At 35.3% G+C, this 27,945-nt stretch overlaps 1 protein-coding gene across 1 annotated transcript in view; it reads right to left on the bottom strand.

Moving 5' to 3' along the window:
* Nucleotides 1-4,842: 4,842 nt before the first annotated feature.
* The window catches only part of LOC149791300 (KAT8 regulatory NSL complex subunit 2-like), a 79,292-nt gene continuing 56,189 nt past the window's right edge, over nucleotides 4,843-27,945 (bottom strand). Inside the window, exons 6-9 of the mRNA XM_089969834.1 lie at nucleotides 25,830-25,921; nucleotides 17,717-17,870; nucleotides 7,868-8,019; nucleotides 4,843-5,564 (exon numbers count right to left, since the gene is read on the bottom strand). Coding sequence (XP_089825960.1) covers nucleotides 4,923-5,564; nucleotides 7,868-8,019; nucleotides 17,717-17,870; nucleotides 25,830-25,921 — 1,040 coding nt within the window. The 3' untranslated portion in view covers nucleotides 4,843-4,922. The remainder of the gene's footprint in view (nucleotides 5,565-7,867; nucleotides 8,020-17,716; nucleotides 17,871-25,829; nucleotides 25,922-27,945) is intronic.

The raw sequence follows: 27,945 nt of genomic DNA on the forward strand, positions 1-27,945 counted from the left end.
TCATTAAAAATATTCTCACTTATCTAATTTGTCGGTACCTCCTTATATCACACAAAATTATTAATTACATCTCAAGCTACATATTTTTGTATTCATTTAAGATTGTTCAACATCATTTACTGTAAAACTGAATGATAAACACCATTTATCATTTTGATCTCAACCCAAATCTGTAACAGACAAATCATCAGCTGGATCCTTTGCTTTTATCATGCTTTCATTAGGAGTCATTTTGTTTTTAATGCCCTCTAAGGTCGTCTTTCTGTTAAATCAGTGATTTTGTATAGCAATTCTGATGTAACATTAGTGTAAGTTGTTGTCTTTCTGTTCAAGTCAGTGATTTTTTTCTAATATAATTAACATTTGTTTTGTTGAATTTTATTATTTGTGTGTTTCTGTTGGGAATATAAAGTGCCAGTCTTTCAGAGATTTGTTTACTTTCTCCAAAGCATCTTTCTCGGTTTATCCTCTGCTCCATTTGTTGTAAAGTGTTGGACGTTATGTATCTCACCTGCTCAATCTTTACTGATAGCAATGTTTGAACAACATTATACAATATCAGAGCAAGTCTTGAACATCTAAAAACAATGTCCAGTTCTTATCAATCTACTTTTGTAAATCTAAGGATTTTCAGTCGCTAGTTTTAATAGCTTTAGCTCTGTTGCCAACTTGTTTTCTTCACATTTTGATCTCCTTCAAATTCTGATCTCTCCCAGTTTTTCGGACTCCAGCATCACTAGTATTTAAGCTAATGAACAAGTAGAAGCATAAGTTAATGCAACAGTATCAAATAATTTTATGACTATTGTACTGTTGAATGTAACAAGATCTTGCATGGATGAGGCACAGATCTATCCCATCACCTGATTCTTTATCTGACATGAGAAAACAATCTACTACAGGTTTTAAAAAAAAGTCTTTATCTTTTATAATAATATTCAGTCTGATTATGTTACCATGGTAATTGCTTGTAATGACCAACTGGATGACATGAAGTTTCTGTTAGATTTTGACATAGGTAGAACCTAGCAAACACAAATAATAGCTGTGATGGTATTTTTTGGTGTCACTGATTTTATAAAACAAATTAAATCAAATCCTCGGTCAAATATCCCCTGACCATCCAATCAAGTATATGTCTGTTCAAGTCTGTGGCTAATGGATTCTAACACATGTAATTTTTAGTTGTAGTTGGCTATATACATTAAGTAATTTAAGTAATTTTTACTCACAATGTGAGTTGAATTTCAAATGTTTTCAACATCAACGCTTTCTTTGTTGTTACCATTGACAGTTGTCCCATCTGAGTTGCATGTATATTTCAAGGTTGCAAAAACCATCAGAAATTAAAACTGTCCTGGTTATGTAATAGAAGATAATAATTTTTAATTAAGTCTATAATACCCAATAACAAAATCTATTTGTAATTTGTAAATTGATTGGATTGGTAAAATAAGTTTACCGGTATTTGGGAGACTGTCAACCATATTACTTTGCGTTTGATTGGAAAATATAACGGTGAAGAATTGTGTTGAAGGCACAAGCCTGCAACTTTAAACTTTAATTTGTGACCCTACTTTGGACACATGCCAGTCAGTGCTTTATTTTTGAGAGCTTTTCCAAAATGAAGCTTTTCTCCTACACATTTCATATCTTTCAACTTCTTTCCTCCTCTGATAAAATATCTTTAGTTTTTAATTTTTCTATGCCCATTTCAATGACACTTTAGTCTTGACTTTGTAATTTTTTTTAGTTTTGATTGCAAGTTTAAAAAAATCTGTTGTGCTTATTAATGATAAATGAACATACTATCTAATTTTTGAGGTTGGAAGTGGGTTTTTGGAATTTATTTGGAAGACATTTTTCATCTCAAAACAGCCTGAACAAAATATTCTTGCTGATTTGTATAGATGAAAAGAATTTACCAAATCCATTTGTTGAAAATAATGTATTAACCCAAGGTAAAAGAAAACAAAATTGTTTTAAAAAATCAACCCTAGGCCCACCAACCTAGAAAATGAAATGGTTGGCCCCTAAAACAAATCCACATGTTCCTTGTCTTTTAACTATCTCTGATTGCTGTACCTATCATACTGTTAATACTGTTCAGTTTAGTGATTCCAGATGTAATTTTTCATTAGGATATAAAATATTTTGATAAACATTTCCTTTCTGGAATCACTAAGCTGAACAGTATTGATAGTATGGTTTCTGACAAGGTCTGAAGAAGGCAGGTCTGATGAAACATTTTTTGTTATTGCAGTCTTTGCAGTAGCTCTTGAGAGAGTTTGGATTTTTAATTTTTTTGCAGTCATTGATATGTACTGTCTCTGTGCCTAGAACAGTGTTTTCTGTCATAGTTCATTCCACAAAGCATGGTGAATTTCTAAAGCTCAATAAATGTTCAAGTCGGAGTCATTAAATGTAGCAAGCATTATATAATTCATTTCACATGAAGTATTTAAAACTGATTAGGTACTTTTCGCAACATTTAATGGCGCTGATTCGAAAATTGAGAGAGTTCGGCCTTCAGATAAGATAAAATTCACCATGCTATGTTCTTTTGCATACCAGGGCCCAGCAAAGTGGAATGAATTGCCCATAGAACTTAGACACAAAGACACAGTGATCACATTCAAGATTGCTCTTAAAACTCACTTATTTTGATTGCAAGAACAATCTTAAAGACCTAATAATGCTTCCTACCTTAAATATTTTCAGCATGTTTTTTGTGTTATCTTATTTCATGGTGTTTGTTTTTTTGTAATCATATCATTATATGTTTTTTATGTTATAGGTGTTGTCTAATGTTGTAAAGCGCTTAGAGCTTCTAAAGATTAGGCTCTATACAAAGTCCTCATTATTATTATTGTTATCAGGTGGAAAGTACTAAAGTTTCAAGCATAATACCAAATAGCTAGACTTCGTATGCATGTGTATGTCTGTCTCTCTTAAAATGTTTCATGTGATGTGTTCTCAAAGTTGGAGAGACCTTAAGGCTGTGATGTGGTTTTTTTGTCTTGTATATCTTTGTTGATGTTATCTGATTTTAGAAACATTCCATCACAGACAGCTGAAACCAACAAGTATTTTTTAGTGCATGGACACCATGATTGAGACAACCATACTGGGAGGAGAAAAGTATGGTTACCAAAACAGCCAAAAGTCTCTGTCACATTGGTTATAAAGTAATGATAAATTACACACTGTAGATTAAGATCCGGTCATCAGTTGATTTAATCACCCAATAATGGTGGTACACAATGTTAGCAACTAGTTCAACAGAGAATCCACTGGTAAATGAGAATCTCATTTTATTAACTAGTTCAAACATGAGGATTTTAAAAACTGATAAGTAGAACCTGCATCATTCATCACAGAAAAATGTTAGGATTAATTAGACAGACCCAGCTAAAATGGAGACACATCAGAGACTCTGCAGAGTACAAATGACCGAGAATGAACAATGTCCAGCAGAACCTTAATACCTGTGGCCCATATTGTTAAAAGACACTAAAATAGAATTACCTGAGGCAATATATATAGAAATAATCAACAGGATTGATTCAACTGGGTCAAGATGTGAAATGAAGATTATTCACTACACAAAGAGGAAATCAACATTCCCTGATGTGGCATTGTAACTTCTTCATTAGCTCACTAATTTCCCAGTCAATTTGTCTCCAGATATATAAAACACCAGTGCATTGCCAGTTTACTTGGTTAATTATTTGCCCATGTAAACACATCTCATGTTAGACCCTGCTCTGCTTAAAATCAATAACAATGGACCAAAGGTTTCTAAAATTTATACACTGTTGCATTAGATTTACCTGTAAAATTAAAATTTATACACTGTTGCATTAGATTTACCTGTAAAATTAAAATTTATACACTGTTGCATTAGATTTACCTGTAAAATTAAAATGTATACACTGTTGCATTAGATTTACCTGTAAAATTAAAACTTATACACTGTTGCATTAGATTTACCTGTAAAATTAAAATTTATACACTGTTGCATTAGATTTACCTGTAAAATTAAAATTTATACACTGTTGCATTAGATTTACCAGTAAAATTAAAATTTATACACTGTTGCATTTGGCTGTAAAATCTGCTAAACAAACTGTATTTGTGTGTACGTGTGAGAGCATGATGATATAGACTAAGCGCATACGTGTTTAGTAACTGGCAAATTTTGAGCCTGCATTCAAGTGTAGCACTCATTAAAAACTGAATTACACATATATTTTAATAAACAAAAAGTAACTACAATTGAAGGGGAAGGTTTAAGTCAATGTAACTTTGTTGCAGTTCTAATAATGAAATATATATATATATATATATATATATATATATATATATATATATATATATATATATATATATATATATCCAAAAGCACAATTTCTAGAAGACACAAAGTGTGGATTCTCTCTCTTTAAATTTCTGTAGTCTTTGCAAATATCAGTAATAAACTTAACTCTTTTGTTAATGAATTTTAAAGTAGATGATTGGTACCAATATAAAAGATGAAAATAAATAAGCAGAGCATGGTCTAATACACGATGTGAACACAAAGGCTTTAAATAACTGGGGTCAGCTTGACTGGGAAACAAGCCAGCAAAAATGTATGCTCTTTTACTAGCTTGGAAACTTCTAGATGGTTAGAGCAATATTTTATGTCAGTTAGCAAGGCGGACTAACTGGGTATCCAATACAATGCTTATTTCAGAATACAAAATTCTACAGTGATAGTACTGACAGCACTGTCAATGGAATGTTCAAATTTTTATTGCTATGTGTATACAAGTTGAGAGAAAAAAAAAACCCAAGAAATTATAATGTTAAAATATAAAATTTATTTTTTTTCAAAAAAATTATTTTCTAATTACACAAAATTATCTACTTCAATAGATCTAGCTTGTATCCATCGAATCCTGTAATCCATCCCCTTCACCAAATGAAGTACTTATTCCCTGTTGATGTTGACCTGTGCTTGCAGTACTCATTCCCTGTTGATGCTGATCTATTCTTATAGCACTCATTGCCTGCTGATGCTGTCCTGTGCTTGTAGTACTCATTCCCTGTTGATGCTGACTTGTGCCTGTAGTATTCATTACCTGCTGATGTGGGCCTGTGCCTGTAGTGTTCATTCCCTGCTGACGTGGACCTGTGCCTGTAGTACTCATTCCCTGTTGATGCAGACTAGTGCTTGTAGTACTCATTCCCTGTTGATGTTGAAATGTGCCTGTGCTTGTCAACATTGAATTCTGGCTGTTTGAAGTGGAAAGTGTAATCTGATTGGTTAATCCCATGTCTGGCTGAACTGTATTTGTCAACTTACTAGCCATGGCTGTCGTCTGGTTGGTTGATAAATCCTGACTTCTACTGAGGTCAGGTCCATGACCCTGGAGATGCTGTAATAATAATTGCCCCCTGATTGTTTTCTGCTCTTTGTAATCTTCAGATGCATCACCATTTAGACCAGTTTCTTTACCAGATACTGACCTATCTGAAGGATCTTCTGTGACATCAACCTGCCTATCAGTCTCCGCAGCCTGAAACATACATCCATAGATAGACTGTTACTTTAATGCTCACTGAATATGAACTTTGACCCCATGAGCTTCTTACAGTGAGTGTCATTTAAGAATTGAACTTAAAAGTTTACAGGATTCATAAAGCCCTGAAGCTTGAAGATTGATTACACACTGCACCAATGGCCATGGTAAACCGAAATTCATTCATGCATAATGTGTATTCAATTGTGTACTGCATGAGTGGCCATGGTTAAGCGAAATTCATTCATGCATAATGTGTATTCAATTGTGCACTGCATGAGTGGCCATGGTAAAGTGAAATTCATTCATGCATAATGTGTATTCAATTGTGTACTGCATGAGTGGCCATGGTTAAGCGAAATTCATTCATGCATAATGTGTATTCAATTGTGTACTGCATGAGTGGCCATGGTAAAGCGAAATTCATTCATGCATAATGTGTATTCAATTGTGTACTGCATGAGTGGCCATGGTTAAGCGAAATTCATTCATGCATAATGTGTATTCAGTTGTGTACTGCATGAGTGGCCATGGTTAAGCGAAATTCATTCATGCATAATGTGTATTCAATTGTGCACTGCATGAGTGGCCATGGTAAAGTGAAATTCATTCATGCATAATGTGTATTCAATTGTGTACTGCATGAGTGGCCATGGTTAAGTGAAATTCATTCATGCATAATGTGTATTCAATTGTGTACTGCATGAGTGGCCATGGTAAAGCGAAATTCATTCATGCATAATGTGTATTCAATTGTGTACTGCAAGAGTGGCCATGGTTAAGCGAAATTCATTCATGCATAATGTGTAATCAATTTTCTAGCTTTAAGATTAAATGAATCTTGTAAAATACAAGCTCAATTCTAAAAACTACTCATGGCTGTAAAACTTAATTTATCTCAAGAAATAAATAACAGAAAACATCTTAACATGTTTACAACTATTGTCAAAACAACAATGAAAGATGTGTATCATTGTTGGTGTCATCTGTTACTGTTTTAACACCATTTTCAGAAGCTGACAGGCTATACACGGAGGCCAGCATATTTGGCGGAGGAAGAATCCAAGAGAACCCCAGGAAGAATCACCAACCCAAGAAAAGCTGATGGCAAGCTTTCTCACATATATATGTTGGCCAAGCCCAAGGACTCAAACCCATGTGAAAAGTGTGGTGATCTGTAAAGGCAAGTGCTTTAGACCACTCAGCCCCCTGAAAGATGCATTAATACATTAATAGCTTCTTTCTGATGATATGAATTAAGAATTTAACTAATAAAAATGCTTGTTTCAAAGGCTAGGTAAAAATGTGTAATTACATTGCATTTTTTAAAAGAGTTTCCTAAACTTTTGCTAACCTTAGCACCAACCAGCCACTGGTAAAAACAAAACTATTAAAAAAAGTACTTGAAAAAAATTTCCCAAAATTAATTTGTGCATCAAACTGAACTGGTTTTGCCTAATACCTGAAGCACTTGTACATTAAAACAATCTATCCTAATTTTAAAACAAGTGCAACAGGAAAATTTTGTGTGTCTAATGTCATATGGACATGTGCGAGATTCTATTTATCTAATAACATCAAAGGCTTAGCATTTCTCAACCTATCAACAATGATGTTATAATGCAGTGTTGATATGTGTTATGCCACAGCATGCAAAGCCATTTTTATGGTACGGTCATGATACAAAGGTGAAGGTCAGGTGATAAACAGATAAATCTACTTCAGTGAGCACTAAATATGAAAGTTATGAATGAATAAGTCATCGGCAATAAGCGGGTACTGGGGAAACTACTCAATTATATTAAAAAGGTGACTTCTCAGCTGAACAAAAGAGCAATTCTAATTGCTTCACTGCCTGCTAGTTTCAGCCTTGGTGTGTGTATCAAGACATGTTCAGGTACTGCATTGACTCTAGTAACTTTATTGCCCATTAGTTTTGACCGAAAGTGTTTGTTAGGGCATATGCAAGTAGTGTATTGATTGTAGTCACTTTGTTGCCTGCAAGTTTCAGCATATGCACCTACTCCATTGACTCTAGTTGCTTTATTGCCTTCTAGTGCAGTTATCTTGATAACCAATCAAATGGAATTTTTACTGATTAAAGAAAAGTTTGACCACTGTAAGTCTATGCAGATCTAATAATTCACTTTTCAAACATGAGTCAATATGTAAATGAGTTAGGCTGATAATGGTATGTGACCTCTCTTTATATTGTAAAATTGATTTAGGTACATGTATACTGTGCTTTGAAGCAGGGTATATATCTAAACAATCTAGGTATAAAAAAAACAAGAAAAAACCTTTTTCACTGGCACCCTAGGCTCTTTGTCAGAGGGAAGGACATGTAGTGGACAGACAGCTGTACCCTCAATAGATGCCACTGGACGTCTGCATGCTCCAACACCAAAGCTGCAAGATCTGTACAGAACCTGATGAGGGTCATTCAAGATGTCTGGTATGCATTAAGGAAAATGTACATCTTATATATCTTGAACTATGTAGACCTTGTGAAGAAGCCAGATAACAAATATATGTGTAAAACATACAAATACACTATAACTAGAGCTATGTAGACCTTCTGAAGAAGCCAGAAAACAAATATATGTGTAAAACATACAAATACACTATAACTAGAGCTATGTAGACCTTGTGATGAAGCCAGAAAACAAATATATGTGTAAAACATAAAAATACACTATAACCAGAGCTAAATAGACCCGGTGAAGAAGCCAGATAACAAATATCTGTGTAAAACATACAAATACATTATAACTAGAGCTATGTAGACCTTGTGAAGAAGTCTGCTAACAAATATGTGTAAAACATACAAATACACTATAACTAGAGCTAAGTAGATCCTGTGAAGAAGCCAGATAACAGATATCTGTGTAAAACATACAAATACATTATAACTAGAGCTATGTAGACCTTGTGAAGAAGTCTACGAACAAATATATGTGTAAAACATACAAATACACTATAACTGGAGCTATGTAGACCTTGTGAAGAAGCCAGATAACAAATATCTGTGTAAAACATACAAATACACTATAACTGGAGCTATGTAGACCTTGTGAAGAAGCCAGATAACAAATATATGTGTAAAACATAAAAATACACTATAACTAGAGCTAAGTAGACCCTGTGAAGAAGCCAGATAACAAATATCTGAGTAAAACATACAAATACACCATAACTAAAGCTATGTAGACCTTGTGAAGAAGCCAGAAAAAAATATGTGTAAAACATAAAAATACACTATAACTAGAGCTATGTAGACCTTGTAAAGAAGCCAGATAAAATATATTTGTTCAAAACATAAAAATACACTATAGCTAGAGCTATGTAGACCTTGTGAAGAAGCCAGATAAAAAATATTTGTGTAAAACATAAAAATACACCATAACTAAAGCTATGTAGACCTTGTGAAGAAGCCAGAAAAAAATATGTGTAAAACATAAAAATACACTATAACTAGAGCTATGTAGACCTTGTAAAGAAGCCAGATAAAAAATATTTGTGCAAAACATAAAAATACACTATAACTAGAGCTATGTAGACCTTGTGAAGAAGCCAGATAAAAAATATTTGTGTAAAACATAAAAATACACCATAACTAAAGCTATGTAGACCTTGTGAAGAAGCCAGAAAACAAATATATGTGTAAAACATAAAAATACACTATAACCTGAGCTAAATAGACCCGGTGAAGAAGCCAGATAACAAATATCTGTGTAAAACATACAAATACATTATAACTAGAGCTATGTAGACCTTGTGAAGAAGTCTGCTAACAAATATGTGTAAAACATACAAATACACTATAACTAGAGCTAAATAGACCCTGTGAAGAAGCCAGATAACAGATATCTGTGTAAAACATACAAATACATTATAACTAGAGCTATGTAGACCTTGTGAAGAAGTCTACGAACAAATATATGTGTAAAACATACAAATACACTATAACTGGAGCTATGTAGACCTTGTGAAGAAGCCAGATAACAAATATCTGTGTAAAACATAAAAATACACTATAACTAGAGATAAGTAGACCCTGTGAAGAAGCCAGATAACAAATATCTGTGTAAAACATACAAATACACCATAACTAAAGCTATGTAGACCTTGTGAAGAAGCCAGAAAAAAATATGTGTAAAACATAAAAATACACTATAACTAGAGCTATGTAGACCTTGTAAAGAAGCCAGATAAAAAATATTTGTGCAAAACATAAAAATACACTATTACTAGAGCTATGTAGACCTTGTGAAGAAGCCAGATAAAAAATATTTGTGTAAAACATAAAAATACACCATAACTAAAGCTATGTAGACCTTGTGAAGAAGCCAGAAAAAAATATGTGTAAAACATAAAAATACACTATAACTAGAGCTATGTAGACCTTGTAAAGAAGCCAGATAAAAAATATCTGTGTAAAACATAAAAATACACTATAACTAGAGCAATGTAGACCTTGTGAAGAAGCCAGATAACAAATATCTGTGTAAAACATAAAAATACACTATAACTAGAGCTATGTAGACCTTGTGAAGAAGCCAGATGACTGATACTGGTGTATGTCCAGAACTACGTAAACCTCGTGAAAAATCAAATAACTGATAGCTGTGTTAATATGTACAAATACACTATACATCTCAAGCAGTAGTTCTTAACCTTTTCGGTTGGCAACCCAGATTAGGTTTGTGGTATTAGCTTCATGATTCAATGAATGCTAGAAAACCACATGGGAAGGATTTTTCAAATCATTTTGGCTGATCTTGGTAACACATTCAAAACAGCATGGCGACCCAGTTTTGGGTCATAACCCATAGGTTAAGAACCACTGATATAATGTTATATAGATCTAAGGAAACCACTGATCCAGAGTTATATAGATCTAAGGAAACTACTGATCTAGAGTTATACAGATCTAAGGAAACCAGATAACTGATCATTATGATTCTAATAATGATGATGAAGACAATCAAGATAATGATGGTGGTGGTGATGGTGGAAGTGATTTTCTACCATTACATTCATTATCCTTTCTGTCTAATTCAATTCACCTCCAAACACAAGCAATAAGCTTCCATGTTATCTGCGTCTTCCTGGCAATAGGATTCCATATGCTATCTACAATGTCTTCCTAGCAATAAGATTCCATATGGTATCTACAATGTCTTCCTGGCAATAGGATTCCATATGCAATCTGCAATGTCTTCCTGGCAATAGGATTCCATATGCTATCTACAATGTCTTCCTGGCAGTAAGATTCCATATGCAATCTGCAATGTCTTCCTGACAACAGGATTCCATATGCAATCTGCAATGTCTTCCTGGCAATAAGATTCCAAATGCTATCTGCAATGTCTTCCTGGCAATAGGATTCCATATGTTATCTGCAACGTCTCCCTGAAGAAACAAGCTTTCATATGCTATCTGAAATATTTACTGAAGAAATAAGCTTCCATATGCTACCTGGAATGCATTCATAAACATTATTAATGATCATATTGCTGATCATGGTATAATATAAAGACATGACATATCCTGTGAGATCCAGTAGTTATGATGAACATGTCCTAATAACAGAGTCCGTAAAATGATGTTCGACAAGAGAGTTAGAAGTGTCATTTACATTTATTTTATGTCAATTGCACATATATTCTCTTCGCCAGATGTGTTCTTTAGTATAATGCAGTTTTTGAGGTCAAGGAAACTAAAAAACCAGATGATCAGAAACATATCCATACATGCCTAGTCAATATGATGTCAATGAAAGACTTAGTTTTACGTTAAAGAAGAACCATAACTGCCCAAAATTTTGTCCCAATGGTCCGAAAGTAATTTAGATTTTCTTGAAGTAAAGGTAACACCAATACTAAATTCAATGATTAAGTTCTTCAAAAGTTATAAAGTGGAACCCAACTTTTAGAGTAAAATCTGTTTCTTTGATAACATAAACCCAATCATAATACATTAATAGTACATCCTTTACTTCACAAATTAAGTTCTCCAAAGCTAAAATGACATTAGCCATATCTTTTGGCTTATTTAGCAACATAATTGCTAAAAGGTCATCTATTTGCCAAGATGAAGGTCAGAAAGTGGTCTCCTTGTGGATAGAGGAATTAACACCTAAAATCCCATCAACTGCAAGTTACTTCTGGAGTGGATGTGCATATTGTTCCAAAGATGTAACTGCAGGGAGAGCATGGAAAGAATGTACCCATATTATAATCTGGTAATTATCAAAGAAAGATATTTTATTCAATGTTTTTTAAATTATAAATAAACTACCCAATCATAATATGATACAGACAACAGGTAATAGGAAGTGGGAGTTACATCCTTTTACCTGGAGTTAGGTACATCTTTTTACCTGGAGTTAGGTTTTTCTCTGGTCTCCTTACATGTAAAGCTGGTTCAAGCTGTGTGTTATGGGCTAGGAAGTTTCAAGACACTGTTAATGAAAGCAGTGGTTATCATGTGCAATCGCATGTCATGAAACAGCAGATAGTTCAGGTCAACCAAGGTATCTATTTTGATGATTCTGCCTACTGTAGCTAGATGCCGATTTTGTATGGCAGGTTAGATATAGAAGATCTAGACTGATTCTTATTAAACACATCAAAACAATGGTTTCATTTCAGGCAAACTGGCAAAGCCTTCCACTGAAACAGGTCAAAATTCACAAGGAATGAGACGAGTTTTTGATTGCACCACTGGAGATAACTCTTCTTTTCCTCATTTTAGCTTTCAAAGTGGTGGGCCTTCTTACCCAAATGATTCTGTCCACCATTTACTCAGAGCGGCATTTCTTTCCTTGAGGAATAGTTGGGGAAAGGAAGGAATCTTCGCTCTCAAGTTCATACGGTCACTGATCCATGATTTTCCCCACATGAGGGGAGTAACCAGGATTAAATGTCACAAGGCAATCCTCATGTTTTGCAATAATTTGATGATCAATGGGGAGTGGAAAGCAAATTTTTTAGTAAATTAAGAATACTTACCCAATCATATTAACATTAGGATAATAAACTCCACTACCTCCCAAATATGGCATTCCCTGAAAGACAAAAACATATTCTGTCAATATAACATATAGACAAACAGAAGTAACTCTTACAGATTAACCTCCCCTTGCCCCCACAACATGGTTACCCATATCCTAGAGGTTTACCCAAACTAAGACCGAGCAAAACCAACTGCAGAATGATAGTATTTGTGAGAAGGGTGGGAGGGATTGAAAGCAATGTGATCAGGTATTCTTAAATAAACAAAATGTACGCAAAAATGTCGTTCTCCATTGAATACATTACCTGATTACACTAACATTAGGAGAAATGGTCAGGAGGATGAGGAAGGATGAGGAAATGCTTGAGTAGAGGTTGTATACTCACTTTTGCTCAGTCTTAATTTCACCCTCTAGAAGAAAAAAGACTGCTATCATCAAATGATCAAATTGCAACTTGAAGGTGGGTGCCCCAGTTGACAGAGAGGTCTAAGGTGCTAGCTTTTACAGATAACTCGTATCTCACCTCTTTCGGAATGGATTCAAGTCTTGGCTTGACTAATGGTGGCATTGGGGGAATGTGAGAAAGCTTGCCAGTAGCTTCCCATGGGTTTCTGGCTCTTCTTCTGCCAAACAAGCTGGCTGCCGTGTAAAGCTTGTCATGCGCTGAAAAATGGCATTAAACCCAACAAAACCAAAACAAAATAACTTGAAGGCAGCAAAACTAAAGAACATTTTCTTATAATGGCAACCCTGGTTGGGTCCTACCATATAGGTACAAGTTTCACTGGCAAAATCCAGTGAAAGTTACAAGGTCATACCCAGAAATGAGGCTATGCTGTCACAAATGGAGTAAGGTAATTGTCAAGTCAACTACCAGTGCACAAATGTGATTTAACCTTCACTAATGCAAGGCCATATCCTGTAAGGTGGTACTCTACAGTTTCATATTTTGCATAGGGTCAGAATTTTAAAGAAAAAGAATTTCCCAGGATTTCTTCACTGGTTATACTGGCTATATAATAAAGACTTTTGTATATCTTAGGTGTTGTTAAATGAACTTTTAATTCCCTTTATTCTGATATATGATTGATGGGTGTAATTTCGGTTCTAGAGTATACAGCTTGACTCACTTAAGATGTGCTTGTATAAAAAGAAACAGCTAGATCCATTTTCACTTCCTGGACTTCAGAGGTAAATTGTAGAAAAACTTTTTTTTACTTTTCAGACATTTTGTAATTCGTTCATTGCACTTTCAGAAGCTGCTATTGCCTACTTCAGCAAAAATCATTTTCCATATTTTAATAACTGCTAAAGTTAGTGTACTTTTGACTAATTCAGGTTAATTTGTCAAGCACATGGAAGCATCCATTTTGTTAAACCATGTGCTTAGATCATGTACAATTTCCACAAGTACAGTATCCAAAGAAATGTCAGCCACATTACATCAAAGTAGCATGGAGAATTGCCAACATTATCTCCATTGTTTATGTTACAAACGCAAACAACTTCACCTTACATACATCACTCTCTGAAAAGTATATAATTACTGGTGACTGCCCCCTAAACAGAAGCTACAGAAAACAGACTGGACATGCCAGCCAACTGAATCCACTATTTTTTGAACAGTAACAAGATGGCAAGATTTGTTGAAATCATTGATATTTCATGAGCAGAGATCTTCATCTTACCTATTTGATACTGAGTGTTCAGAGTATGTTGATCTAACAACTTACTTGAGCCACGAGGCCAGCTCTTGTTGGTTTACAGGTAAGAAGAGCCCCTGAATGACAAAACTACCAAAAATTACCAATCTAAAAGCATTTACACATAACAATAATAATCACTTATTATTTAAGTGAAAAATACAGGTAGCAAATAAACTGCTGATACTGTGTGGGAGCATAGTCAAAATAACATACACAACTGCAAAAGCACTCATGAAATTACGGATACAAAATATAAAATAATGATGCAATATGAAGTAAACATCTTAATACACAATACAGCATCTTTATGTGGGTCTCAATTTGTGGTTATGCTGAGCTATCTAGTTTTGCGGCTTAGGCCCTATATATAACACAAATAAAGGATAAAAAAATGAAACCATGCCAACAACTATGGTTAAAACAATATTACTACCTGTATGGGTGCAAATCAAAACCTGTCAAGATCAATCACTTACACTCAACATCAAAGGGAACTGACCCTGCCAAAAACACAAAGTTGATTGGTTATTAAAGTACAAGTGGATGATCTCTTACTTAAAACACTGTCCATAAATTTGCTTCACCAATCACTTTCTGATGATTGTGCATAAGAGTGGTATAATTCAGCTTACATTAGTTTGGGTAATGTCCTAATTCCATTTGTGAGTCCAACACATGACCAGCAGTCCACTGCTCAATGCAATTAGCAAACGCTGTCAACATCTGATGTGTTCAAAGCCAACCAAAGTATGAAGATGTGAAGTTGAATAATAACAGAATAACTCCTTTGTTTGAGTCCGCCTTGTGTATGAACAAACTTCGATCACAATATTTAAAACTTTATCAATCAATCTGATTCAAGGTGAATGGATAAGTTTGGTGCACAAGAATATGCGTCACACTAAGTTATCCAAAGCTGTTAGAATGCTGGCTTGTTTAAATTCACCATTTTTGGATTATTTACCTAACCAACAAATGTATGCATCAACAGACTTGATTGATATGAAGTGCATTCAATGAATTTGTCAACAAATCATCGAGCTTTAATACTCAGTAGTAATTACAGTACATACAGGATTTTTTTATTTGTAATTGTGCTTCAGGCAATATTCACAGTATTTTACAGTCATGTTGTTTGCTGGGATTAAGCATGCATGGATGAAATAAGGCATGCTTTCACAAGGATTTAAATTTTGTGAATACAGTTTGATCTGAATGATGAATCAATTGGAATAAGTCTTAAATCTAATTTTTATACACTACTATCATTTATTATTTCTTCATTTTCATGTATACAAGAGATTCATTTTATGCTAAGCAGTGAATAACTTGATTTTCTAATTAAAATAATATTGATATTTCACTGTAATGAAAAATTGACAATATTTTTTCACTACAGGAACTACTTTTCTGGGTCAGAACATACTTACCTCCCTTTGATTTTGTCAGTGAACTACTTTTTCCTTATGTAAATGTTTTCTTATTAATAATCCCTGTCTGTTATCCTTGAAACTTGTAGTTTGTCATTCTGGAAATATCAGTTAATTTTTATCACTATGATGTGGAACTGTTGTTGTTGTTGAAGGGTTTAACACCATTTTTCAGCACACGATAGGCTATACATGGCGGCCAGTATTAATGATGGAAGAAGAACCCGGGAAAACCCCGGAAAGAACCACCGACCCACAAGAAGATACTGGCAAGCTTTCTCACATACCCACACTGGCTGAATCTGAGACTCGAACCAACGCAAAGGTGAGATGGCAGTGATCCGTAACGAACAGCGCTTTAGACCAGTCGGGCCCCCCTGATGTGGAACTACTTTTGTGCAGAGGTACACACAGCACAGCAGAACATGTACGGTAAACAGCTGACATTACCGTAAGAAATCTGCTAATTCACTGTGTCACAAACTTTATGTAGCCAATGTATGTAAGCATAAAATAAAAAGAATATTTGCTTGAAATGAATAATGGATACATTTCATCTCATGGGTGAAAAACTCTCCACTCGTGAAAATACTGAGTTTTTCATCCACTCAATGAAATATATCCGTTATTCACTCACTTCAAGCAAATATCCTCTATTTAATACCATATACTTTTTCTTGTGTCTCTCCACACTTATGTCATAATATATGACTTAAATTAATGAGTAGAAATTATAGCTACTGGATACCATAGACATACATGTGCATTGAAATAATATGAAACGCACTGTAGTTCTTTTTTGGAAAAGGGTTAAAATAAAACACATGTAAAAGCTCATTATATTACCTGATTACAGAAATGATACTGACTTGTCAAACAGATCTGTTGATCTCTAGGAATGAAGCACAGCAAGAAAATGGGGAAAGGTGTTGTTTCTTTATCATACATCGCTAATTTTTCTTTGGGACTTTAAATTCTTGGTCAACGCAATAGCATACCCCGAGAAAATTAGTGATGCTACAGTGCTATACTGCTCTTCAAGATGTATCGGTTAATATAATGAAGATATCTTTCAATTCTGATGGGCAGCCATCTAACAGAGGTAGGGATGGTAACAGTTAAGTGTCTCTTCACCCTGTCTGTATCTTATATAGTCAGGAAATACAAAACTGTAGTCTTTTCAGGATTCAGAGGTAGCTGAGTTTATTTTCCTAATGTTAATGCAATCAGGGAATGAATCTGACGGAGAAATAGGTTAATGTTGTCATTCACATGAACCATTCATATTTATCATTCACATGTATCAATCACATGAACCATTCCTATTTAACATTCACATGTATCAATCACATGTACCATTCGTGTGTATCATTCATGTGTATCAATCACATGTACAATTTATGGGTATCATTCATGCGTATGATTCATATGTATCAGATTGTGACAGGAAAATATGCTACAGGAGGGATGACCAAATTTCTGCAGACAGTTCAAGGAATACTAAAATACATTGCATAATCACTCTTTAGGGTATACCAATATTTAAGATCGTTTAATTTTGATACAACTGGGTCTAACTATTCATCATTATTCTCTACAGAAACATGTGATTCCACGGTAAGGGCACTAATTATGTCTGGCCAAGAACAGCAACTCTACCTGTCCTTGATGAAAGTTGTTTTCCTCACCATATAGGCAGACACTATTTAAAATATTAATTAAAGTGCTGTTTTACATTTAATAAACTAAATCATCATTTGGATGTGTTTAATTTGATTCTTATAATGGCATTTTATCCCAACCTTTCACAAGTTATAAGGGCTGTTCCACTGAATATAAATGGTAGTCTGGGAAGGCAGTAGTGCAAAATATACGACAGGGTACATCGATTACTCAAAAAGTGCCACACATGGGTCCCAAGTATGTTTTACCGAAACAGTCCTAGCTATACAAGCATAAACTTTCTTATCTAGACATAAGATGGAAGGATACGGTCTTTGCAGTATTTTGAGAGTGGAACAGCTCTAGCACAGCACTTGGCCTTGTCTTCTGTGTGTATACACTTGGAATATGGGGTTGGCTTATGGTTTGGGCCTTCTGATGCTGCTATCCTTCTCTGCTTGGACTGACGGTGTAGCAAAGCCTCCTGGGAAAGAAAACAGTTTATATTAGTTTGATCCAAGTGTTCAATGAAACACTGCATCCTGCTTGCAAATCGTCATGCAAAAGAAGACAATTATTTTTATGGTCCCAAAAGAATGCTGTCTGCAAATCATTGGGCAAAACAAGAAAATTATTTTACAGATGCGGTGTCTAGTTAGTTAGTTGAATTAACGTGGTTTTTGTACTGTTGTACATGTACCATGGGTTTATGGCTGCACAGCAGCCTGATAATTTATCCTGGGGGAAGGAATTAGAGCCTCATCCCCCAGGCATTTATGTGCACAAAGTGCACTGTTAATTAGCCTCAGCTGTGAGTCCAAGTTGGACCCTAACGTTCTGATTGAAGGGCTTACATGAGTGGGACTGGACCCACACACTCATGTTTATAAGGAAATTCTAGTTTACCAATCAGTGGGGTGTCAACCAATGCAATTGGTCGGCGACTATGATGTCACTTTGGGACACCTATTTGTTAGCGGGTGAAAACCGTTTCACACCTCCGCTCTTGTGCACGAATGTCCAGTATTGGCATGGGAGGAAAATGGTCCGGCAAGAAGGCTATCCACAAGAATGTCACTGAACACCAGCCTGTACTTAATCAAATTTTAGTCCAGTTATTTGTGGACCCTAACCAATAATGTGTGAGCCACCTGCTTAGGGAGGGAAGACAAAAGCTCTAGCACTTACCATGCTAAATTTAGGCACATACAAATTATTCCAAAACTACATTATAAGGCAGCCTCTACTATAGTCCAATATTTTAGTCCTGAAACCTGTACAGGTATGTTGATTGTCTGGGTTCTGATCTGACCTATTCATAAACACTGCAGTTATTGCAGACATATTTGTCTGAAGAACATTAGAGCACATATCAGTTATTTCTTATCTATTTCCTGGTATTTTGTGTCACTCTTGAGTTAAGGTCAGTTCCAGTGAACTTCTGGAGATCTGTACAGCATATTTCTATATGAAATCCAATGTTTGACAACTTGCAAATCCATGTGGAATCAAACAACCTGAGCAAGGATCACTATTTTGAGTTATTGAGCTACACTGGTAGCTAATCAACTATTTAATTATCAAGGAACCCATGCGGTGCAACTTTTGATGACTCCAAAGTATTTTGTTTGTTTTGGTTATTTCACTAGAGAGGTTTTGTCAATCTGTCATGTGGCTGTCATGTGATAAATATCTCGTCATAAGATTATTATCATTGCTCAATTACATGCCAAATTACAAAATGGACAGATTAATTCTACCCAAACTGCTTAGAACAATGTCAAAAGATATGTACATTACAATGTAGCACGCTGCTGAACTGTGATAAGTCTCATGACAAGACATTTAAAAATGTAATCCAGTTTACTTACTATCACAATCACATTGACCTATGACCTTTTGATCGTAAATAAAACATGCCTCTTTTCATCACTTAAGTGCAAGCTCATCAAAAACTTTGGTTTCATACTCATATGCAAGCCTTATACAATGTTTAACCCAGGTTTATGTTGCAGAACTAAAGTCATTGTACATAACACCATTTTTTTTCAGTTACAACAACCTGACCTCTGACTTTGTGTCCCCCCAAATTATCTGGCCCCTTCCTTACCTCAAGTACAAACTGTCCACAATATTTGGTCCAATTCTGGAACAGAATTGTTAGTGTGAGGAAACAATTTTCCCTTTCAGTCACAGTGACCCTGGCTTTTGACCTTTTGACTCCAAAATTTATAAGATTCTTCTTGAAACCTTAATGCAAGCTATTTGCAAAGTATGGTAATTGTAGATGGTGGAATTGTGAACAGACAGACGGAGGAATGGATGTCATAACATGATATTATATACCACAAGGAAGGTGTATAAAAATTAACTTTAAACCCCATAAAGCTTTGTAAAAATGAAAATGGCAGATGAAATCTTGAACATTAAACTTCCCATGTATTTACAGCTCCCATCTGGTAATATCTGGGTATTCAGGGATAAAAATGATTCCAGTCAGTATCAAAACCAAACATGCCGAGTTTGCAAACAGTATGATATATTTGGGAAGTACTAATACCCTTACCCTTACAACATCAGTATACTGACTTAGAAAATGGGGTAGCATGGCACATATTGAATCATCAGTCCTCTATCACAATATATACTGTATGACTGGCTAACTGTACAATATACATCATGTCATCAAATATTTTGAGATGCATCATATTTCAACCAAGCAGGTCATGCTTAGCCCTCATACTGACCCCACTGAGATGCATCACATCTGAACCAAGCAGGTATGCATAGCCTTCATACTGACCCCAATGAGATGCATCACATCTCAACCAAGCAGGTCGTGCATAGCCTTAATACTGACCCCACTGAGATGCATCACATCTCAACCAAGCAGGTGATAACACAGCTCTGATGATCCCAATAATGAGATGCATATCTCAACCAAGCAGGCCATCCACAGCTCTGATGATCCCAATAATGAGATGCATATCTCAACCAAGCAGGCCATCCACAGCTCTCATGCTGAACCCGCTAATGAGATGCATTTTACTCAACCAAGTAGGTGATGCACAGCTCTCAGTTTGATCCCACTAAGATGCATCACATCCTAACCCAAGCAGGTGATGGACAGCTCTCATGCTGACCCCAGTAATGAGATGCATCATATCTCAACCAAGCAGGTGATGCACAGTTATCATGGTGACCCCGCTAATGAGATGTATCATATCTCAAGTAAGCAGGTAATACACAGCTCTCATACTGATCCCACAAACGAGATGCATCATATCTCAACTAAGCGGGTGATGCACATCTCTCATGCATGCCCTGCTGAGAAGCATCATTTCTCAACCAAGCTCTCATGCTGACTCCACTACAGACCTGCCAACTTTGACGAGTCCGTCTTAGTAAGGCAGTTGATTTTTGTCCGTAAGTTTGACCAGTTTTCAGGAAAGGTGTGAAAAAAATATCATAAACTAATTAAAAGTTCAGTATTCCAAACATGCAGCGAAGATAAACATTATGTTCAACTGAAAAGTTTGTAAAGTACACAGACTTTATTTACCACTAGTACAGTTGCATAAACTCTAGTTTCACACACTATGCAGCTCAATGGCTTGTTGCTATCTCTCAACATGACGTAATTCTTGGAAATTCTTTTCCCATTTAACATGATGTTGGCAATCATATCTCCCGCCACGAGTCATACTCATATTGGCATGTGATGTAGAATAAAACCAATTGTGTCCCTTCCAGCTTTTATTCAAAAGAATCTGAATATTCCTTTTTATTCTTTTGTGTTTATTATTAACACTTTTCAAGAGGCTTATTTTCCCTTTTGTCTTACACATGCATGCTTGCTGGATGCGATTTCAAAAAAAATAATTATATAATCAGCAGTTTGATCATGCAGACACTTCACATGGACAAATAGGTGCAGTTTAAAGCTTCTGTGGGTGCTGCAGTAAAGTTAGTCTAGTTCCCTGGATAATTTCACTAATACTAATATTAAACCCAGATCCAAATCAAACACAGATGAACAAATTTTCCAGATATTTTTGGCAATTATCATTTTTCCAGAGGTTTTGCTTTAATGCCATAAGACCATGTTTAAAAGGTAATTTTCGTAAGACTTATGGAAAAATCGTTAAGGGTTGGCAGGTCTGCCACTAATGAGATACATTATATCAAGGTGACCCCCCTAATGAGATGCATTATATCTCAACCAAGCAGGTGATGCACAATTCTCATACTGACCCACTAGAGATGCATATCTCAACCAAGCAGGTCATGCACAGTTCTCATGCTGACCTCCCCCGATGAGATGCATAATATCTCAACCAAGCAGGTGATGCACAGCCCTCATGCTGACCCCCCCTCCCCCAATGAGATGCATCATATCTCAACCAAGCAGGTGATGCACAGTTCTCATGCTGACACTGCTTATGATGTGTTGTGGGGTTTAAAAGCAGTTTTAAGCACATTATAGGCTAAGAAGAACTGCAAAAGAGGAACCCTAGCAGATCAGTATATAAATTGCCTGCATATATTAATATTATCCCAGATGAATACAATGGCTGATGCAAATGGTTTTCAAAAAACTCAGATATGAAATCTGATTGCATAAATAAACAACTGTACACCAGAAACTACATAGGTTAAATATCTTCATGCCTCTGAATTTGAAAGAGGAATTCCTTAGATACCTTATGGCCAGTAGTTTTTACTAATTTGAAAGAGGAAGTCCTTAGATACCTTATGGCCAGTAGTTTTTACTAATTTGAAAGAGGAATTCCTTAGATACCTTATGGCCAGTAGATTTTACTAATTTGAAAGAGGAAGTCCTTAGATACCTTATGGCCAGTAGTTTTTACTAATTTGAAAGAGGAATTCCTTAGATACCTTATGGCCAGTAGTTTTTACTAATTTGAAAGAGGAAGTCCTTAGATACCTTATGGCCAGTAGTTTTTACTAATTTGAAAGAGGAAGTCCTTAGATACCTTATGGCCAGTAGTTTTTACTAATTTGAAAGAGGAATTCCTTAGATACCTTATGGCCAGTAGTTTTTACTAATTTGAAAGAGGAATTCCTTAGATACCTTATGGCCAGTAGTTTTTACTAATTTGAAAGAGGAATTCCTTAGATACCTTATGGCTAGTAGTTTTTACTAATTTGAAAGAGGAAGTCCTTAGATATCTTATGGCCAGTAGTTTTTACTAATTTGAAAGAGGAAGCCCTTAGATGCCTTATGGCCAGTAGTTTTTACTAATTTGAAAGAGGAATTCCTTAGATACCTTATGGCTAGTAGTTTTTACTAATTTGAAAGAGGAATTCCTTAGATATCTTATGGCCAGTAGTTTTTACTAATTTGAAAGAGGAAGTCCTTAGATACCTTATGGCCAGTAGTTTTTACTAATTTGAAAGAGGAATTCCTTAGATACCTTATGGCCAGTAGTTTTTACTAATTTGAAAGAGGAAGTCCTTAGATACCTTATGGCCAGTAGATTTTACTAATTTGAAAGAGGAATTCCTTAGATACCTTATGGCTAGTAGTTTTTACTAATTTGAAAGAGGAAGTCCTTAGATACCTTATGGCCAGCAGTTTTTACTAATTTGAAAGAGGAATTCCTTAGATACCTTATGGCTAGTAGTTTTTACTAATTTGAAAGAGGAAGTCCTTAGATACCTTATGGCCAGTAGTTTTTACTAATTTGAAAGAGGAATTCCTTAGATACCTTATGGCCAGTAGTTTTTACTAATTTGAAAGAGGAAGTCCTTAGATACCTTATGGCAAGTAGTTTTTACTAATTTGAAAGAGGAAGTCCTTAGATACCTTATGGCCAGTAGTTTTTACTAATTTGAAAGAGGAAGTCCTTAGATACCTTATGGCTAGTAGTTTTTACTAATTTGAAAGAGGAATTCCTTAGATATCTTATGGCAAGTAGTTTTTATTAATTTGAAAGAGGAAGTCCTTAGATACCTTATGGCAAGTAGTTTTTACTAATTTTTCCAGGTTCAACCAATGTGGATATGTGAGAAAAGCTTGCCAGTAGCTATGGTGGTCCTTACTGGTGTTTTCCCCGATTCTTCCTTTACCAGTTATATTAGCTGCTATGAACAGGCTATCATGTGCTAAAAGATGGCATAAAATCCACAACAATGGCACATTTTTGGGAACTAATCTGTTGTAAATAAAGTTAAAAAAATTTACATGTAAAACTATGTCATCATCCGTTACTGTTTGACCTTTCAAAATTTAAAAAACAAACAACAAAAAAAAGACAGAATTTTAACTGAAACCTTGGCATTTACAAAAAAGGAGACATGAAATATAAGCTTGTCATTATTTTCCATCTAAAGAAAAGATTTATAATGTCAACAAGAGACACATTTTAGTTTACCTGAAAGTAAAATTCTTTAACATTGAGCTTAATTTTAAGAAAATCTGAACAGTGACCTTGATCCAGAGAGTGGACAGGTTTATTGTTGGATATACATAAGGATGTGTAAGTGGTCACTATGTCAAGCTTCTGCCAAGGCAGTCGCAACAAAACTTATTAAATGATAGAAAGACCGATAGATGGATAGACAGATTATAAATCATACAGATATATTGACAAAAAGACAGACTGACATGAATGTAAAAAAAAAAAATACCATAGAAATAACAATTTAGCCCCATAAATTAATCGGTGAGCCCCTTATATTACAAGTGCAGTCAGAATTTTGAAAGGTGTCATATCTTTTCAATCTTGTAAATGGGCCATTACTGCTTAAGGACTAAAAACATATTTCACATTTTAAATGTAAATTCATTTTTTTTTTCATTGTTTGTGTTTTTAAAGAGAAGTGGCTGTCATCTGGAATTTAACTGTCCATACATCAAAGGATTACTTTTCATGTTTAAACAGTACAATATATTTACTCTGTTCAAGAGAACCTCAATAAGATGTGCCTCTTGTCAAGTCAGTGTGTAAGCTTGTTCAGATATCTTTGAATACAGTAACTTTAACTTTTTGTAAAAGAAGTCGATCAACATTTTCTAAATGTACTACATATACAAGACTTTGGAAATTATTTGTTTACTGTCCAAATTTAGCATCTAAATAAAGATCAATGAATCGTGAAATGACATCTTACTGTAGACCTCTGATGACGTCTCGGTCTTTCCAGGGGTGGAATAAAATTCATTGGCTGTTCAAATGTTAATCAGTAAAGTCGACCAGTTTCTCCACCATGGAGATGCCATGAGCATGCTGGCCAAGGTACAGTGGTGCTCTGTCACAGAGCAAAAATGGAGAGGATTAAGTTCCCTATTTGTTTTGTGGGGTTCCAAAAATGATTGAACTGTACTGTACTTGTGTGAAGTTACCAACTCCACTGAATCTAATGTCAAATCCAGATCCAGATCAAACACAGACAAGCCAATATCTGGAATTAACTACAACAGCTTTTGTAAGTTTTGCTATTATTCTGTAAGTCCATAATTTAAGGGGGACTGTAGTACTTCTGAATCAAATTTATAAAATAAGCCATCTAAGTGGCAACTGAATTACCTGACAACCGCTCTGGTGGCCTAGTGGTTAGAGCACCCGCCTCAGATGCGGGATGTCGTGGGTTCAATCCCCGGCCAAGTCACACCAAAGTTAAAAAAATGGTGCTAACAGCTTCCTCGCTTGGCGCTCAGCATTATGAGGTTAGTGTTAGGACTGGTCGGCCTGGTGTCAGGATAATGTGACTGGGTGGGACATTACACTACATGTCTGCGACATGATGCCACAGTGCTATACATCACTATAAACTGCAACACTGCAGACATCATAGTGGTATGACTGAAAATTTGTTAAAACTATGTTAAAAATCCAAATCACACACACACACAATTACCTGACTGCAATGAGCTGTTCCATCCATCCATCTTTGGTGAAAAAGCAAATCTATGCTTGACTGATTATTTGCTATATAAAAGGATTTAGGGATAATTAATCCAGGGTGTATAACCATTTGTCCTTGAGATATGATGAGCAATAGTCACTTTGATGGCTGAACATCCTTGAAAAGCAAATAAAAACCAATTGCTGACACCTTTTGGGGTGGAAAGGCTTTCGGTTATTTGCATACAAACTAGCCATTGCTGTACAGTGCTCAGATTATAATACTGCTGCTCTGATACAAGATCGGATTATGTCCAGCCAATCCTTAATGAAAACCTTGTAGTACCTTCACAGGTGACATAAAAATGTCAAAAAAGGTGTACACCCAGTTTATCCGATATGATACTGGTAACAATGTCTTACATGAGATGCAGCGAGTAGTTATTGTGCAATCTTGTTAAAAGGCTTCTTGAGATGGATAGACAGACCAGACCAAATCAAGATATCCCCCCTGCAAGCAAATAGGGATATAAAAAAATGTGTACTGATTTTTGGCTAACATTGCTAGTTACCTTTCCATACCGCTTGTGATATCTCCTCATGGCCTCAAGCTTGCAGTAACTTTCCCTCTGCTCATGATCCTTCTTGTACGCCCCTATCCCACCTACACATACAGGATAATCATAGCGTTATTAAATTTACAGAGCAATAATCTACATATTGATCCTTCTTGTACGCCCCTATCCCACCTACACATACAGGATAATCATAGGATTATTAAATTTACAGAGCAATAATCTACATATTGATCCATCTTGTACGCCCCTATCCCACCTACACATACAGGATAATCATAGCGTTATTAAATTTACAGAGCAATAATCTACATATTGATCCTTCTTGTACGCCCCTATCCCACCTGCACATACAGGATAATCAAAGTGTTATTAAATTTACAGAGCAATAATCTACATATTGATCCATCTTGTACGCCCCTATCCCACCTACACATACAGGATAATCAAAGTGTTATTAAATTTACAGAGCAATAATCTACATATTGATCCATCTTGTACGCCCCTATCCCACCTACACATACAGGATAATCATAGCGTTATTAAATTTACAGAGCAATAATCTACATATTGATCCTTCTTGTACGCCCCTATCCCACCTACACATACAGGATAATCATAGGATTATTAAATTTACAGAGCAATAATCTACATATTGATCCATCTTGTACGCCCCTATCCCACCTACACATACAGGATAATCATAGCGTTATTAAATTTACAGAGCAATAATCTACATATTGATCCTTCTTGTACGCCCCTATCCCACCTGCACATACAGGATAATCAAAGTGTTATTAAATTTACAGAGCAATAATCTACATATTGATCCATCTTGTACGCCCCTATCCCACCTACACATACAGGATAATCAAAGTGTTATTAAATTTACAGAGCAATAATCTACATATTGATCCATCTTGTACGCCCCTATCCCACCTACACATACAGGATAATCAAAGTGTTATTAAATTTACAGAGCAATAATCTACATATCGATCCATCTTGTACGCCCCTATCCCACCTACACATACAGGATAATCAAAGCGTTATTAAATTTACAGAGCAATAATCTACATATTGATCCTTCTTGTACGCCCGTATCCCACCTACACATACAGGATAATCATAGCGTTATTAAATTTACAGAGCAATAATCTACATATTGATCCATCTTGTATGCCCCTATCCCACCTACACATACAGGATAATCAAAGCGTTATTAAATTTACAGAGCAATAATCTACATATTGATCCATCTTGTACGCCCCTATCCCACCTACACATACAGGATAATCAAAGTGTTATTAAATTTACAGAGCAATAATCTACATATTGATCCATCTTGTATGCCCCTATCCCACCTACACATACAGGATAATCAAAGTGTTATTAAATTTACAGAGCAATAATCTACATATTGATCCATCTTGTACGCCCCTATCCCACCTACACATACAGGATAATCAAAGCATTATTAAATTTACAGAGCAATAATCTACATATTGATCCTTCTTGTATGCCCCTATCCCACCTACACATACAGGATAATCATAGCGTTATTAAATTTACAGAGCAATAATCTACATATTGATCCATCTTGTACGCCCCTATCCCACCTACACATACAGGATAATCAAAGCATTATTAAATTTACTGAGCAATAATCTACATATTGATCCATCTTGTATGCCCCTATCCCACCTACACATACAGGATAATCAAAGCATTATTAAATTTACTGAGCAATAATCTACATATTGATCCATCTTGTATGCCCCTATCCCACCTACACATACAGGATAATCAAAGCATTATTAAATTTACTGAGCAATAATCTACATATTGATCCATCTTGTATGCCCCTATCCCACCTACACATACAGGATAATCAAAGCATTATTAAATTTACAGAGTAATAATCTACATATTGATCCATCTTGTATGCCCCTATCCCACCTACACATACAGGATAATCAAAGTGTTATTAGATTTACAGAGCAATAATCTACATATTGATCCTTCTTGTACACCCCTATCCCACCTACACATACAGGATAATCAAAGCGTTATTAAATTTACAGAGCAATAATCTACATATTGATCCATCTTG

This window comes from Sinohyriopsis cumingii, chromosome 9 (genome assembly GCF_028554795.1).
Source record: "Sinohyriopsis cumingii isolate HCF-2022 chromosome 9, ASM2855479v2, whole genome shotgun sequence".
NCBI classification, from domain to species: Eukaryota; Metazoa; Mollusca; class Bivalvia; order Unionida; family Unionidae; genus Sinohyriopsis; species Sinohyriopsis cumingii.